The sequence below is a fragment of the Garra rufa genome, chromosome 24 (assembly GCF_049309525.1).
Source record: "Garra rufa chromosome 24, GarRuf1.0, whole genome shotgun sequence".
NCBI lineage: Eukaryota > Metazoa > Chordata > Actinopteri > Cypriniformes > Cyprinidae > Garra > Garra rufa.
Genome location: NC_133384.1, coordinates 10,652,201 through 10,667,944, shown reverse-complemented (window position 1 = coordinate 10,667,944; position 15,744 = coordinate 10,652,201). Strand labels below are relative to the sequence as shown.

Below are 15,744 nucleotides of genomic sequence, written 5' to 3'. Positions count from 1 at the left end.
CAGCCTTCCAGTTTTAAGTTGTTTCTCTTTTTTAAAGGTGGTTTTGCGCCTCTAGCAGTGCAGAGACATTGTGCCGAACAAACAGAGCTGTGGTTGAATCACAGTGTTTACACGCTTTGAAGTCGACCTGTGAATGACGTGTTTCTGCATGTTACCTGCGAAACGTGACGCAGTTCTGATAGAAACAAGAATGCATGCAGTTATTTACTTTGTACATCAAAGTTTTGTTTGTATTATATTTTGATCATTAAACAAACAAAAAAAACTGAAAAAGTACATTTATATTAGTGTACTTTGTGTTAAAGGTGACCCTGGAGCACTAAACCAGTCTTAAGTAGGACAGGTATATTTGTAGCAATAGCCAAAAATACATTGTATGGATCAAAATGATCAATTTTATGCAAAAATCATTAGGATATTAAGTATCATGTTCTATGAAGATATTTTGTAAATTACTGTAAATATATATTATATTATATTATTTGTATATATAAATAATATGCTAAACTTAATTCTTGATTAGTAATATGCATTGCAAAGAACTTTAAAGGCGATTTTCTCAATATTTAGATTTTTTTGCATCCTCAGATTCCAGATTTTCAAATAGTTGTATCTCGGCCATATATTGTCCGATCCTAACAAACCATACATCAAGGGAAAGCTTATTTACTTATTAGTTTCACAAATGTGTTTGTTTGACATTTGAGAACTGATGCTGAATTTTAAAAATCTTTGAGTGGAGAAATAGAAATCTTCCAGGTTTCATGAAAATATCTTGATTTGTGTTCCAGAGATGAAAGAAAGTCACAGGTGTGGAACGACGTCAGAAGAGTCGTAGATGGCAGAATTTTTATTTAGGGGTAAACAAGCCTTTTTAATAAATTGGCAAGACATTTCACTGGCAGAGATGAAAGATTACTTATATATTTACAATCGAAAAGGTGAACTTTATTTTAATATTATTTTTGATTCATTATCAAATCCCTCTTATGATCAGTGTTGGGGAAAGTTACTTTTAAAAGTAATGCGTTACAATATTGAGATACTCCATAATAAAGTAACTAATTATGTTACTTAGTTACTTTTTATGGAAAGTAATGCGTTACGTTACTTTAGCGTTACTTTTTAAATCTGAGCTGGGCTTGATTGTTTGTTTTTAATATAAAAAGTTGTATTTTTGTCAAATGTAAAAGCCTTTTCACAGCAAAAGCCTCAGGTTTAGAGAAAAGTAGATTGACGTCTGTACAGTAGACCACAGAAGAACAAATCTCAACTCTTCAGTGATAAAAAAGGAGTAATTTCTGCTTATTAGTATGGAAGAATTGGATCATCGAAGGTTGGCAGCAAAGACATCGGTTAATAAAATGGGATTAAATGCATAAAGTATATTTGTATTATTTCACATATTTAATTATTGCAGGTTTGCGTTGAATTTGACTGTTTTTATTCATTTTGAGGAACACTGGATCTGTTTTTTAGTGAGTGAGATGAATTAATGCATGTTCACATTTATTCTAGAACTAAAGGAACATCTTACTCTCAATTTCAATAAATGGAGAAAAGTAACTGGCGTTACTTATTTGAGAAAATAACTCAGATATTCTTTTGTCAATTAAGAAGTAATGCGTTACTAGTTACTTGAAAAAAGTAATATTATTACGTAACTTGCTTTGCTTGTAATGCATTATCCTGTTCAAATGTTCATAATCAATACATTTGTGAGATTGTCAGGTTTCCGATGCGTTTGACCCTGATTGAACACGTTTCTTCAGAGGCTTTTGCAGACTTTAAAAGCTGGACTAGTTTAACTTGACGTGACATTTAGGGGAAAAGATTACCGTTGCAGGGCCCTTCAGAAACGGCGGAGCTTTAACCTCTGAAGCGTCACATAAATGACACGCTTCGCATTTGAAGGAGGCTTTTTCTTTTCCATTAGAGAGCCTATTTCCTCCTGGTTCTGCTGTTTCTTGATGCGTTTTGTCTGTCTGGTGTCTTCTAGATGTGTTCGTCTGCAGGAGTGAGTCACGGATCGCATCTCTCTGCTGGTTTGGTCTCATGTCTGTCTCTGTCGTTCTGTCTCTCTGCTTGACCTTGTGTCTCTGTCTTGAGCAAATTGAATCAGTGGTTGGAAGCATATATATATATATATATATATATAAGTGAGAAGGTCAGATGATGTTGGGCCCACACATTCTCCCTCCGCTCCCATGTTTTCATTATTTCCAGAGCGTTTGGAGGATGTGAATGTTAGATATGATAGTACAGACTCTCAGACTTCTGTATGTCCACAATCCTACAATTGTGTGACTCTTCATTTTTTTGTGACTTAGTTTGAGATTTTTACAAATATTTTTCTACCCCAAAAAATTTTTTAAAGCTTGACATAATTAAAAAAAATTATGTTCTTTAGAAAATAGCCACAGATTTGTAAGATTTCATTCATTTACATGACTATTCCTGGTCTAGAAATCACAGGTTTTCACTTTTTAATTTGATTTGTAAAAATGGTCACAGTACTTCCTTAGGCCATTAATCACAGTACATAGTAATTTAGTTGTGTTTTATGTGTTGAATCAACTTAAAATAATTTGTAATATATATACAATTATTATTTTAAGTTCAGTCAACTCAAAAAAAAAGTTTAGTCAACTTAAAATGTTAAGATGTACTAAGTGACAAATTATTGTAAGTTTACTCAACAGATTTTTTTTTTTTTTTTACAGTGTAGGTCTGTATGTGGTTATTTCATTTTTGTTATCTACTGTTATTTGTTATTCTGTTCATTATTCATATTTGTTAGATATTTTATATCTAAATCAATATTTGGTAACTAGCTGATATATATAGACTACTGCTCAAAAGTTTGTGAACAGTACATGTCTTATGCTCATTAAGGCTGCGTTTATTTGATCAAAAATATAGGGGAAAAATTATATTGTGAAAAAATTATTAAGATGTAAAACAACGTTCTTCTATTCTAATATACATTTAAAAATCTAATTTATTTTTTGTGATCAAAGCTGAATTTTTCAGCATCATTACATCATTCTAATATGCTGATTTATTATCAGTGTTGGAAACAGTTGTGCTGCTTAATATTTGTTTGGAACCTGTGATACTTTTTTCAGGATCCTTTGATCAATAAAAAGTTAAAAAGAACAGTATTTATTGATAATATAAATGTTTTCTAACAATGTACAATGTCTTTTTTTGAAAGATATTAATACTTTTACTCAACAAGGATGTGCTAAATTGATGAAAAGTGAAAATTGATGAAAAGATTTGCATTGTTAGGAAATTATTATATTTTGAATAAATACTGTACTTTTAAACTTTTCATTCATCAAATAATCCTGGAAAAAGTTTCACAGGTTCCAAAAAAATATTTGGCAGCACAACTGTTTTCAACATTGATAATTCTAATGATAAATCAGTATATTAGAATGATTTCTGAAGGATCATGTGATTCTGAAAAATTCAGCTTTGCATCACAGAAATTATATTTTAAAGTATATTAAAATAAAAATAAAAATAAAAAAATTATATTGTAATAAAATTTTACAGTATTATTTCTTTTTTCTTCCCCAAATAAATGCAGTCTTGATGAAAAAAAAAAAAAGAGACTTCTTTAAAAACATTACAAGTGTTACTGATCCCAAACTGTGTGTGTTTGTGTATGTGTGTATATATATATATATATATATATATATATATATATATATATATATATATATATATTAGATTTTAGTTATCATTTTACAATAATAACCCTGGATAAAGTCATATTCATAATTAATTTTGTAGACATACTAAACATTTTCCCAGAGAGGATTTTGGATTTCTTCTTTTTTTTTTTTTTTATCCCTCCATAAATACATAAAAAACACTGCCAGCAGACTAAAAACAAACACATTTTCACCTTGTTTTTTAGGTAAAATGTTATATAAACCAGTGTGAATAATATATGATCAAACCTTCAGAATATAGAGAGGAATAAAACTAAAGTTTGTTGTATGTAAGAGAACAAACTCCTTATAGATATGGATTGGAATTGAAATCTACAGACGCAAATAGACTAAAATAACCGTTTCTGTCAACAAAATGAAGTTCTTCTGAGTCAAGACAGCTTGCAAACACATCATGTACTCCAGTGCAAATGTATTGTGAAAGTTACAGTCTTTACAGGCTTTACCACGGTTATGTTGTCATTTCATATAAAGTTAAATAAAACTTGGATGTGACTTATAACGCAGACAGGTTAGTCTATATATTAGTGGCTATAAAGAGTTAATCAGCATTTTGTCCGATAGAGACTGAATCTGAAAGCCACGTCCACCGGAGGAAAACAATCCAACGCTCTTCATTGACTTTGTATTGCGGGAAGCTGTCTCCTTGTCATTTCTGACTTATAACAAAAAAACAGAACAATGTCTACAAGCTGCTATGTGACAAAGTGAACAGTCAGCAAGCTAAAAAACACACAATTACATTTTTATAAGCTGTCGACCTAAAAAAACAAGCATTTAAAGACACAAAAATAGAGCTTAATGTGTCATATTACTCTGAAAACTACGCCCGCTGGAGGGAAACTTAACGGCGACCGTGAACATTCATTATTTAAACATGTCAATGGATTATTTCACCACCCTGAAAGGAGGAGATATATTGAGAAACTAACTTTATTGGTCTATGTCAGTGCCCCTTTTCCTTACCTTCCTTCTGTTGCAGAAATCATCCATCTGAATGGCCCAATGTGAAAACCCCTGACATCTACAACTATTTGTGTCCTTAAACACTCGTTTTTAGGTCGACGGCTTATAAAAATGTAGTTGTGTGTTTTTTAGCTTTTTGAATGTACACCTTGTCACATAGCAGCTTTTAGACCTTGTTCTGCTTTTTGTACTTAAGCAGAAATGACAAGGAGGCAGCTTCCCGCAATACAAAGTCAATGGAGAGCGCTGGATTGTTTTCCCCTCATTTTGGGCTTAAATGTGCTCTGTCTCTATTGATTTAACTGCTGTATTCATGAGCTTCCATTGGTGTGTCTGCTGTGAGCTGCACTCTGATTGGCTCTCGCTGACCTATCCGCTGTCTCCAAGGCTTCCCATCATTCTCACACAGAAAACACCCTGCGTTTGGCTCCTAATGACTGTGTGTCTGTTTCTGATGTGTCTCTGGAGCGTCGGGTCCCTGAAGGGCTTTAGTGTAAAATGACTCACTGTAACAGCGTTTCCGCGAGTCATTAAAAATTCAAATTTAAGGCCATAAAAAGGCTTAAATGGTACAAGAAAATCTTATGATGAATTATTGCAGTTACCCAAAAAACACACCCTTTCTGCCGTTCCATAAGCGCCACCTGCTGGCAGAGAATGACTTTGCATGTCCAATAAGGCTGTCTGCTGTTTTTGTTTTGTTTTGTGAACTGGGGAATTGTTAAGAAGATAATGCATTATAGAAATCTAAACGAGACCAAATAACAAAATATATGTATATGTTATTTAAAAATATAATAATTGATTGATCATTTTTTTAATTAATGTAAATAATATTTTTGACATAATTTAATAAAAAAAAAATGTTTTTGTAAAAGCCTATATCTGAACTGTAAATCATGCCTTTTACAGTCATTTTACAGTTTAATATGCTACCATAGATATTGCCCTGCCCTGTTATGGTATTAATTTTAAATATTCTTAAATTTGAGCTTTAAAATCCTGCAGATACCCTGTGTAATGTTACTAGAGAACATAAAGCTGTGGACATAGAGGTTAACCGCTCTTGATTTATTACTCCACACACTCACACACCAGATTTATCTTACCTGTGTCTGTGATTGTTTTACTGTACCAAATGATCTCTGATTGACATGCAGCTCTCAGTAATCGTGTGTGATGTGTTAGTCTTGACCTGGGCTGTGTTTCACTCCGCTTGATTGTTGTTGTAAGCCGTTCTATCGCACACATGAGTCGAGTTATCCACTGAACATCAGGACACCGAGGAGTCGATCAGCTCATGATGGTGGATTGAGATCCACTCGTTCTGATGTGAGATTGCCTCTCAGAGCCGTCTGAGTTTGCTGTACGGATATGATGAGTCTCCCGATGGGAAATATCCTGCTCTTCTGAGAGCTCTTCTCATCATTCAGTGCTGGGAATGAAATCATTCTTCAACATTAATTCATTTGATTTCCTCCCATGACATCTGATCTAAGCTTGTAACATACTTCAAACCATTTTCCCACCGAGCTGTAGATTCAGCCGTTAGAACTGGCATTATGTTTCAGCTTTTTATAAAATAATCTATTACTGTTCAAACGTTTGAGGTCAGTAAGATTTTTTTGTTGGATACTTTCCTTCATCAAGGACACATTAAATTGATCAAAAGTGCTAGTAAAGTCATTTATAATGTTACAAAAAACATTTGAACTTTTTATCATCTTTGAATCCTGAAAAATAAAATGTGTAACAGTTTCCACAAAAGATTGTGCAGCACAACTGTTTTCAACGCTAGTAATAATCAGAAATGTTTGTTGAGAAGCAAATCAGGATATTAGAATGATTTCTGAAGGATCATGTGACACTGAAGACTGCAGTAATGATGCTGAAAATGCAGCTGCGCATCACAGAAATAAATAACAGATAGATAGATATTCACATAGAAAACAGCTGTTTGAAATCATAATAATATTTCAGCATTTTTACAGTATTTTTGATCAAATAAATGCAGACTTGACGAGCAGAAGAGACTTCTTTCAGAAACATTAAATATTCTAACAGACTCAAAACTTGAGCCGAAAGCTGAATAAAAAGATTAAAAAAGGTTATTGTGACCTTTTATCTTACAGTTCTGACTTGTTTTCTCATAATTGTGAGTTATAAAGTCAGATTTGTGAGATATGAAGTGAGTCTTCCATTATATAAACTCGCAATTGCGAGAAAAAAGTTAGAATTGTGAGATAAAGGCAAATTTCGTGCAAATAAACTTGCAAATTCCATGAACATATCAGTATTTATTTTACTCCTCAGTACTGGACGTTATAACTCGCAATTGCGAGAAAAAAATTCTGAATTTCGAACTTATATTTCACAATTTTGACTTTATTTCTCCCAGTTCTAAGATTATATCCCACAAAAGACTTTCTAACTTGCAACTGTGAGTTTATATGACACAATTCTGAGAAAAAAGTCAAAACTGTGAGTTTATGTGATGCAATTCTGAGAAGAGCAGTCAGAATTGATAGATAAAAAGTTGCAATTACCTTTTTATTTTTTTTATCCAGTGGTGGAAATGGGCTTTCATACAAAACACGGATATTTTAAACTGTAATAATATTTCAGTGTTTTAACTGAATTTTTGATCAAATAAATTCAGCCTTGCTGAGCAGAAGAGGTTTTAACCTTTTTTTTTTTTTTCACCAATTAAAAATAAACCAACCTGCTTAGCAAAGTAATCACACACTATGCTTTTGATATCAATGATGTCTTTAGCGCAAACTGTGTGGAACCAAAGTTGACTTATTTCCACTGTAATCACAGTTTAATTTCTAAACAAAAGCTGTCAGGCCGTTGTGTAACTCCTTTCTCTTGTCTGTGGTTCAGGTCTTCCTCTGCTGGTGCAGCGGACCATCGCCAGGACCATCATCCTGCAGGAGAGCATCGGGAAGGGCCGCTTCGGGGAGGTGTGGAGGGGCAAGTGGAGAGGAGAGGAGGTGGCCGTCAAGATCTTCTCCTCCAGAGAGGAGCGCTCTTGGTTTCGGGAGGCTGAGATCTACCAGACCGTCATGCTCCGGCACGAGAACATCCTCGGCTTCATCGCCGCAGACAACAAAGGTCAGCGCCGCTGCTTTGCGCAATATATCAGCTCTATTAAAGCTGAATCCAGTCATTTTCGGTGTTGCACACGGGTAAAGCTTAAGCAGCAGGGTATGCATACATGCACAGATATATATTTAGATCTACTTTAGTGTTGCATGATATACCACTACTAAAAAGGTATTGCTTGATTGAGCCTGATTTAAAAAAGGTAGGATTCTGCATTTTTGTAGAACTGGTAGAAGTCATCTTGATAAGAGCCATATCAGCACTGTTTATTTCTGGTCCTATGATTAAAGCAAAGCGGAAAACATGGATGGAATCAGAGAATCAATCATAAAAACTGAATTTACTGTATAACACAGAATATCATGTATTTTGCCTATTTAAATATGATAATAATGATTGAATGATTGAATAATGATAATGAATGAATGATAATATTCTGTGCATGAATACTATCTAGAACCGCATTTTAATATTATTTTTGAGAAAAATCATTGTCATATCATATACAAACAGAAAAAGACAGCAAGCTGTCCAATAAAAGTTCAGTTTTACTTGACAGAAATATTGCTTAGTGTAATGATAGTACTACTTCGACTAATAAAAATACCAGTAAGATTATTTACCAGAATTTATTTGCAAGAAAATTGTAAATACACAAGAGAGTACTTCTGGAAAAAAAGGAAATAAATAGTAAATTATTCTTTATAAAATCTTATTAACCTTTATAAATTAATTAGATGTGCTTTTGATTATTGCAATTCTATAAAACTATTAAAATGGAATGCAGAAAAGTAATCAAAATTGATCAAAATGAAACTAATAAAATTTTTTAAAGGACCTTAAAATATATATTTTTGTTAAGCTTTTAAGACATTGCTGTCAAATCGTGTACGTTTCATGATTTAAATGAATTAGACATGCTTTTTAATTAATATTTTTTTTAAGTAATCATTAAAATAGCAGTTAGACAATTAAGAATCCAGAAAAATTTTAATCAATTTGGAAAAAATAAAACAAATTTCATAAGGCCCTATTTTGTTAGTGTAACTATTACTTAGTTACTTTTTATGGAAAGTAATGCGTTACGTTGCTTTTGTGTTACTTTTTAAATCTGGGCAGGGTTTGCTTGTTTGTTTTTAATATAAAAAGTGTTATTTTTGTCAAATGTAAAAGCCTCAGGTTTAGAGTAAAGTAAATTGACGTCTGTACAGTAGAGAAGAACAAATGTCAACTCTTCAGCAATAAAAAAAAAAGAAAACAAATGTTCGATTATCTTGAGTAATTTGTGCTTCTTATTATGGAGGAATTAGAATTTGAAAAAGTAACTCCGATATTTTCTCGTCAATTAAAAAGTAATGTGTTACTTTACTAGTAACTTGGAAAAATCGTGTTATTACGTAACTTACTTGTAATGTTACCCCCAGCATTGATAATGACCAAGAAAGTGAACTAAATCAGAATCAAATCCAAATGAATAAGTAAATGGCCATAAAACATATCCATTTCCCAGCTGACAGAGTAAATTGAGAGAGAGTGAGTGATAGTGAGTGTGTGTGATGATCAGTGTTGTGTTTGCTGTCAGATAACGGCACGTGGACGCAGCTGTGGCTGGTGTCGGACTACCACGAGCACGGCTCTCTGTTCGACTATCTGAACCGCTACACGGTGACGGTGGAGGGCATGATCAAGCTGTCTCTGTCCACCGCCAGCGGTCTGGCTCACCTGCACATGGAGATCGTGGGAACTCAAGGTACGTGTTTGTTCAGCTGACACACTAACATACATCTGGGAAATCCATCTTTCAGACACTAAAAAGCTACCAGAAAGTACTCGTATTTGTCTGAATCTGCTCATTTAATATAAACATAAACAGAAAACGCTGTTCATGCACCTGTCAAATTTGACATTTTAGCTTTTTGGTGTTTCATAAAGTGTTTTTTCAGACTAGTGGAAAGAAAACACCCAAAAGACACTGTTAAGTCTTTCTTTTATAGCACTTTATCTATTTGTGTCAACAGATTTCAATCACAATACAGATTTTTAAATGTTTTCACACACACCAAACTTTACATTTGTATTCCTGGCTATATCCTGAAGGTTTTTACAGAGGGATTTGTTCATATAGAATTTGCTTGATTTTATACATTTTTTTTTCTGATGAAATTAGGTGCCAAAAATCCTCTCTGTAAAAACATTTGACTATGTCAAAAAAATTAAACAAGAATTTTGAAACTCCAGCATTTCGATTTTTGTACTAGAGATGTTTGCAAATTAGTGCATATTTCATTAAATATTGGATCATTTGCATATATAATTCTAACATTTTAGAAAACTTGTAATGCAAAAAAGTTTGCCGTTATCAGTGTAATCAATCAACTGGGTAAGCAAGGTCATAAATAATAGTTATTATTTTTTACTCTATTCACCTGCAGTGTCTCGCCTTAAATGTAATATATATATTTTTTATATTGACCCAATGACTGTATATCAAAGTATTTCAAATTCTAAAAATACCAAATAATTCTACCTTTTATGACATGGCAAGTTTAATTCAAACCTCAATCCTCAAATTTAAAAAGATATAAATATATATACAATTAAAAATGCTTTTTACCTTGAAGTCTTTTAAATCGTTTTTCAAAACGTATTAAATCAACATATACAAGGGTTAAGTTTGTAAAGAATTACATCTAGATTTTACTTGTTCATCATATCAGATATTTCTCTGTATATTGACCCGTATGCAATTGTTTTCAAAATATTTCAGCAGTTTTCAACATTGATAATAATGATGAATGTTTCTCGAGCAGCAAATCAGTATATTAGAATGATTTCTGAAGGATCATGTGACTCTGAAGGCGAGTAATGATGCTGAAAATTCATCTGCGCATCACAGAAATAAATTACAGTTGAATATGTATTCACTTAGAAAACAGCTTTTTCATTTCTAATAATATTTCACAATTTTTACTGTATTTACTGCATTTTTAGTCAAGTAAATAAAGCCTTTGTGAGCAGAAGAGACTTAAATACTTCAAGTTAAAAAGTTTTTTAAAACATATTAAATCAACATATACAGGGATTAAGTTTTTAAAAATGCATTACATCTTTTAATCTTGACTTTTCATCATATTGGATATTTCTCTGTATATTAACCTGTATGTCAAATTTTCTTAAAAGTACCTCAGATTATAAAGTACACTACTGTTCAAAAGTTCGGAGTAAGTTATATATTTTTATATAAAATGTAAGATGGTTTCCACAAAAATATTCAGCTGTTTTCAACATTGCTAATAATGATAAATGTTTGTTGAGCAGTAAATCAGTATATTAGACTGATATTGAGCTATAATGATTTCTGGAGGATCATGTGACACTGAAGACTGCAGTAATGATGCTGAAAATACAGCTTTGATCACAGAAATAAATTAGAGTTGAATAGATAATCACTTAGAAAACAGTGTTTTAAATTATAATAATATTTCAAAATTTTTACTGTATTTACTGCATTTTTAATCAAATAAATAAAGCCTTTGTGAGCAGAAGAGACTTCTATATGAGTATGGTAATAATGTAGTATCAAGGTGTGCTGGAGATCAGCAGCTGCGCTGAATCCTAACAGAAACTCTGAGGATGCTGCTGGAGAAAGTAAAGCCGAATCTGATGAGCAGGGCGCGAGCGGGCCGCTGTTGGCTGACGGAGGGCTCCCCGCGGGCCTCAGCCGGCGTCTGTGTGGGATGTTTTCTCCACGCGAGTCGTAGCAGATGTTCGTTCGGTTGCTCATTTACAGAGAGCCGTTGATTCATCTTCACACAGACTGTGCTGTTTTTGCCTTCAGCTTATTCAGCCACCGATGAAAGTGTTTATTCATTTAAAAGATGCATAAAAATACTACTTTGAGTCACTGTTTGCCTCTTGAAGTCCAAAACCGGAGCATTATTGCTTGACGTTGATGGGGTTTTGTGAGTAATTCTCATCAGCTTGTTGTTTGTTGTTAAAGTGAGCTTCATTTACTGCTACGGCAGCTTTATTCCATTGCTATAATTGAGATGCAATGCCTCATTACACCGTGAGAATGTTACAATCAAGCTCTGAAGATCAATTCAGCACGCTCTCTTGTAGTATCCAAGCTATAATAAAGCTTTCATTTGTTGACTGAACAACTGAAGTAATGCATTATAGTGGTGTGTGATTATTATGCTTATTTTGAAACATTCATTATGCGCAGTACATTTCTGAATGTAGTCACTATTTGTGCTGCAAAGATTATTAATATCAAAATCATAAAGTTAACTTGTGAAAAAAATCAAGTTTGGGGTCCGTAGGAATATTTAATGTTTCTGAAAGACGTCTCTTCTGCTCAGCAAAGCTGCATTTAATTGAACAAAAAAACTGTAAAAATTATGAAATGTTTTTACAATTTCAAACTGCTGCTTTCTGTGTTAATGCGTGTTCAAATGTAATTTATTTCTGGGATCAAAGCTGAATTTTTAGTGTCTTCAGTGTCACATGATCCTTCAGAAATCATTCTAATATGCTGATTTGCTTATTATCAGTGTTGAAAACAAATGTGCTGCACAATATTTTAATGGAAACTGTCATGCACTTTATTTTTTGTGATTCACAGATAAATAGAAAGTTCAAAAGAGAAGTATTTATTTGAAACCGAAGTCTTTTGCGACATTATAAATGTCTTTACGAGCACTTTTGATCAATTTAATGCATCATTATTGAATTAAGAAATATCAAAATGTACCAGAATGAAGGCAATTTAAACCAACAGCACTATATTCAATCATTTTAAATGTAATTATGTATTGAAAAACTTACTAAAATATGATTTTAGTTAAAATACACTACTGCTAAAAATGTTTGGGGTTGGTTAAATTTGTAAATGTTTTTAAAAAAGTCTTTTCTGCACAATAGAGCTGCATTCATTTGACTAAAAATAATGTAAAAATGTGAAATATTATTATAAGTTTAAAAAAAGTGTTTTCTGTGTGAATATCTGTTAAACTGTAATTTATTTCTGTGATGCACAGCTGAATTTTCAGCATCATTATTTCAGTCTTCAGTGTCACATGATCCTCCAGAAATCCTTCTAATATACTGATTTGCTTATCATCCGTGTTGAAAACACTTGTGCTGTACAGTATTTTTGTGGAAACTGTCATGCATTCAATTTTTTGAGATTCACAGATTATAAGAAAGCTCAAAAGAACAGCATTTATTTGAAATGGAAATCTTTTGTGACATTGCAAATGTCTTTACTGGCACTTTTGATCAATTTAATGCATCATTATTGAATAAAGAAATATCCAAAATGCACCGAAATGAAGGCAAGTTTAAACCAACAGCACTATATTGAAATTTAAATATAATTATGAATTGAAAAACTTACTAAAATATGATTACACTACTGCTAAAAAAGGTTTGGGGTTGGTAAAATTTGTAAATGTTTTTAAAAAAAGTCTTTTCTGCACAATAGAGCTGCATTTATTTGACTAAAAATAATGTAAAAATGTGAAATATTATTATAATTAAAAAAAAGTGTTTTCTGTGTGAATATCTGTTAAACTGTAATTTATTTCTGTGATGCGCAGCTGAATTTTCAGCATCATTACTGCAGTCTTCAGTGTCACATGATCCTCCAGAAATCATTCTAATATGCTGATTTGATTATTATCAGTGTTGAAAACACTTGTGCTGCTCAATATTTTTGTGGAAACTGTCATGCATTTATTTTTCGGGATTGACAGATGAATAGAAAGTTCAAAAGAACAGCATTTATTTAAAATAGAAATCTTTTTTGACATTATAAATGTTTTTACTGTCACTTTCGATCAGTTTAATGCGATCAAACGTGATATTTTGATTGTAAGTAATCTAAAAACCTCAGCAGCCGCTGTGTGTCAGATGATGGTGCAGGTGTGTCTGGTGTCCTGTCAGGTGACTGTGTGTGTGTCAGGTTGGTGCTGAGGCAGCATGGAGTAATGAAAGCGCTTATGCAGCTGATGGAGCCGCTGTGAAACACTCCCCATGGGAACACCAGGCTGCTGTGTGTGCGTTTACATGCATTATGCATTATTATACGGTCGTGACATGAGCGCGTCTCACTGTACTGTAAGCTGTTGGACGTTTCCCGCTGCTGTCAGTGTCTCAAATCGATGCAGCCGCTCGCACACGCCGCTTACGAACAAATCATCTGCGAGTGCGCTAATACTGTCAGATTATCTGGATGTAAAACCTTTAATGGTGCATCATTTTTTAGACACACCGTGGTGTTTTTTGACATGCTTTAACATTCAAATTAATGTTTTTTTTTTTCATTAAGGATGCATTAAATTGATCAAAAATGACAAAGACATTTAAAATATTACAGAAGATTTCTATTTCACAGGATATCCGTGGGCCCTTAAAGTCTTAAAGTGTCTTAAATAAAGTTTTCCTAATGAAAGGCCTTACAAAGTCTTAAAATTGACAATAGAACAAAACAGTAAATATTGTGTCTAAAATGTAACGTAATAACTTTATTAGTTTATTGGACTAAGTCAGTGTGGGGATATTTTTGTGTGGAATATTGTCTTCTGATGTGAAAAGTATCATAGTAATAAATATCATTTATGACAGCGATGAAATTTTGTTTTCTTTTTTACATTGAACACATTAAATATTACATATATATTACAGGTTTAGGTCTTAAAGTTCATATATGGCAGTAAAAAGTCTGCAGAAACCCAGACTTCAAGTAAATGCTGTTCTTTTGAACTTTCAGCCCAGCTGTTTTCTACATTGATAATAATCAGAAATGTTTGTTGAGCAGTAAATCAGTATATTAGAATGATTTCTGGAGGATCATGTGACACTGAAGACTGCAGTAATGATGCTGAAAATTCTGCTTTCATCACAGAAATAAATTACAGTTTAACAGATATTCACTTAGAAAACAGCTGTTTAAAATAATAGTATAAACATTAATAGTATGATTTAATAGCTTTGTGAGTTGATCAAAACTGTTCAACAGTTTGGGATCGGTAAGATGTGTAATGTTTTTTTAAATAAATTACAGTTAAAAATTGTTTTTACAGTTTAAAAACGTTGTTTTTTTATGTGAATATTTGTTCAAATGTAATTGATTGCTGTAATGCGCAGCTGAAATTTCACTTTTTTTGTAATAAATGTCAACTTTGATCAATTTAATGCAGCCTTGGTGAATCAAAGTATTAATTTCTTAGTATTAACAACTGCGTTCAACATTGATAATAATCAGAAATATTTCTTGAGCAGCAGATTACACTGAAGACTGCAGTAATGATGCTGAAAATTCAGCTGCGCATCACAGAAATAAATTACATTTTAACTGATATTCACATAGAAAACAGCTGTTTTACATAATAATAATAATAATAATTTTGACTGTATTTTTGATCAAATAAATGCAGCCTTGGTGGGCAGAAGAGACTTGTATTTAAAACATATCAACACCAGTGTATACATATGGGGGGAAAAAACATGCTAGGACCATGGTACTTCTCCCCCCCCAAAAAAACAAAATAAATCATTGCATTAAAAGGATACATTTTAAACAACATGGTTTTATAACAATCCATGTCTACAGAATTTTTTTTACCAAGGTACAGTTAAAAAAAAAAAAGTGTTTTTGTCCAGAAAAGCCCCGGTTTATATCTGTTGTGTTTACAAGGGTCTATTTTTGAAATGCAACACTAGAACCAACATGTCCACAAAAGCAATGCTTGACCTCACGACATGTGCACTTGTGTGATACTGAACCAGAGCAAACCTTCTTTTGGTCTCATTTAAAGGGATAATTCACCATAAAATTGCCTTTCTGCCATATCTACTCACTCTTATGGCATAGAAGAGTCCTTAAAATTGGTGAACAGAAGCTCAGATGTGGTTATTG

The 15,744-nt window shown here is 32.7% G+C and overlaps 1 protein-coding gene across 1 annotated transcript in view; it reads left to right on the top strand.

Annotated features, from left to right (window-relative positions):
* tgfbr1b (transforming growth factor, beta receptor 1 b) overlaps positions 1-15,744 on the top strand; it is a 79,067-nt gene that overhangs the window by 39,807 nt on the left and 23,516 nt on the right. Inside the window, exons 4-5 of the mRNA XM_073830351.1 lie at positions 7,599-7,829; positions 9,403-9,570. Coding sequence (XP_073686452.1) covers positions 7,599-7,829; positions 9,403-9,570 — 399 coding nt within the window. The remainder of the gene's footprint in view (positions 1-7,598; positions 7,830-9,402; positions 9,571-15,744) is intronic.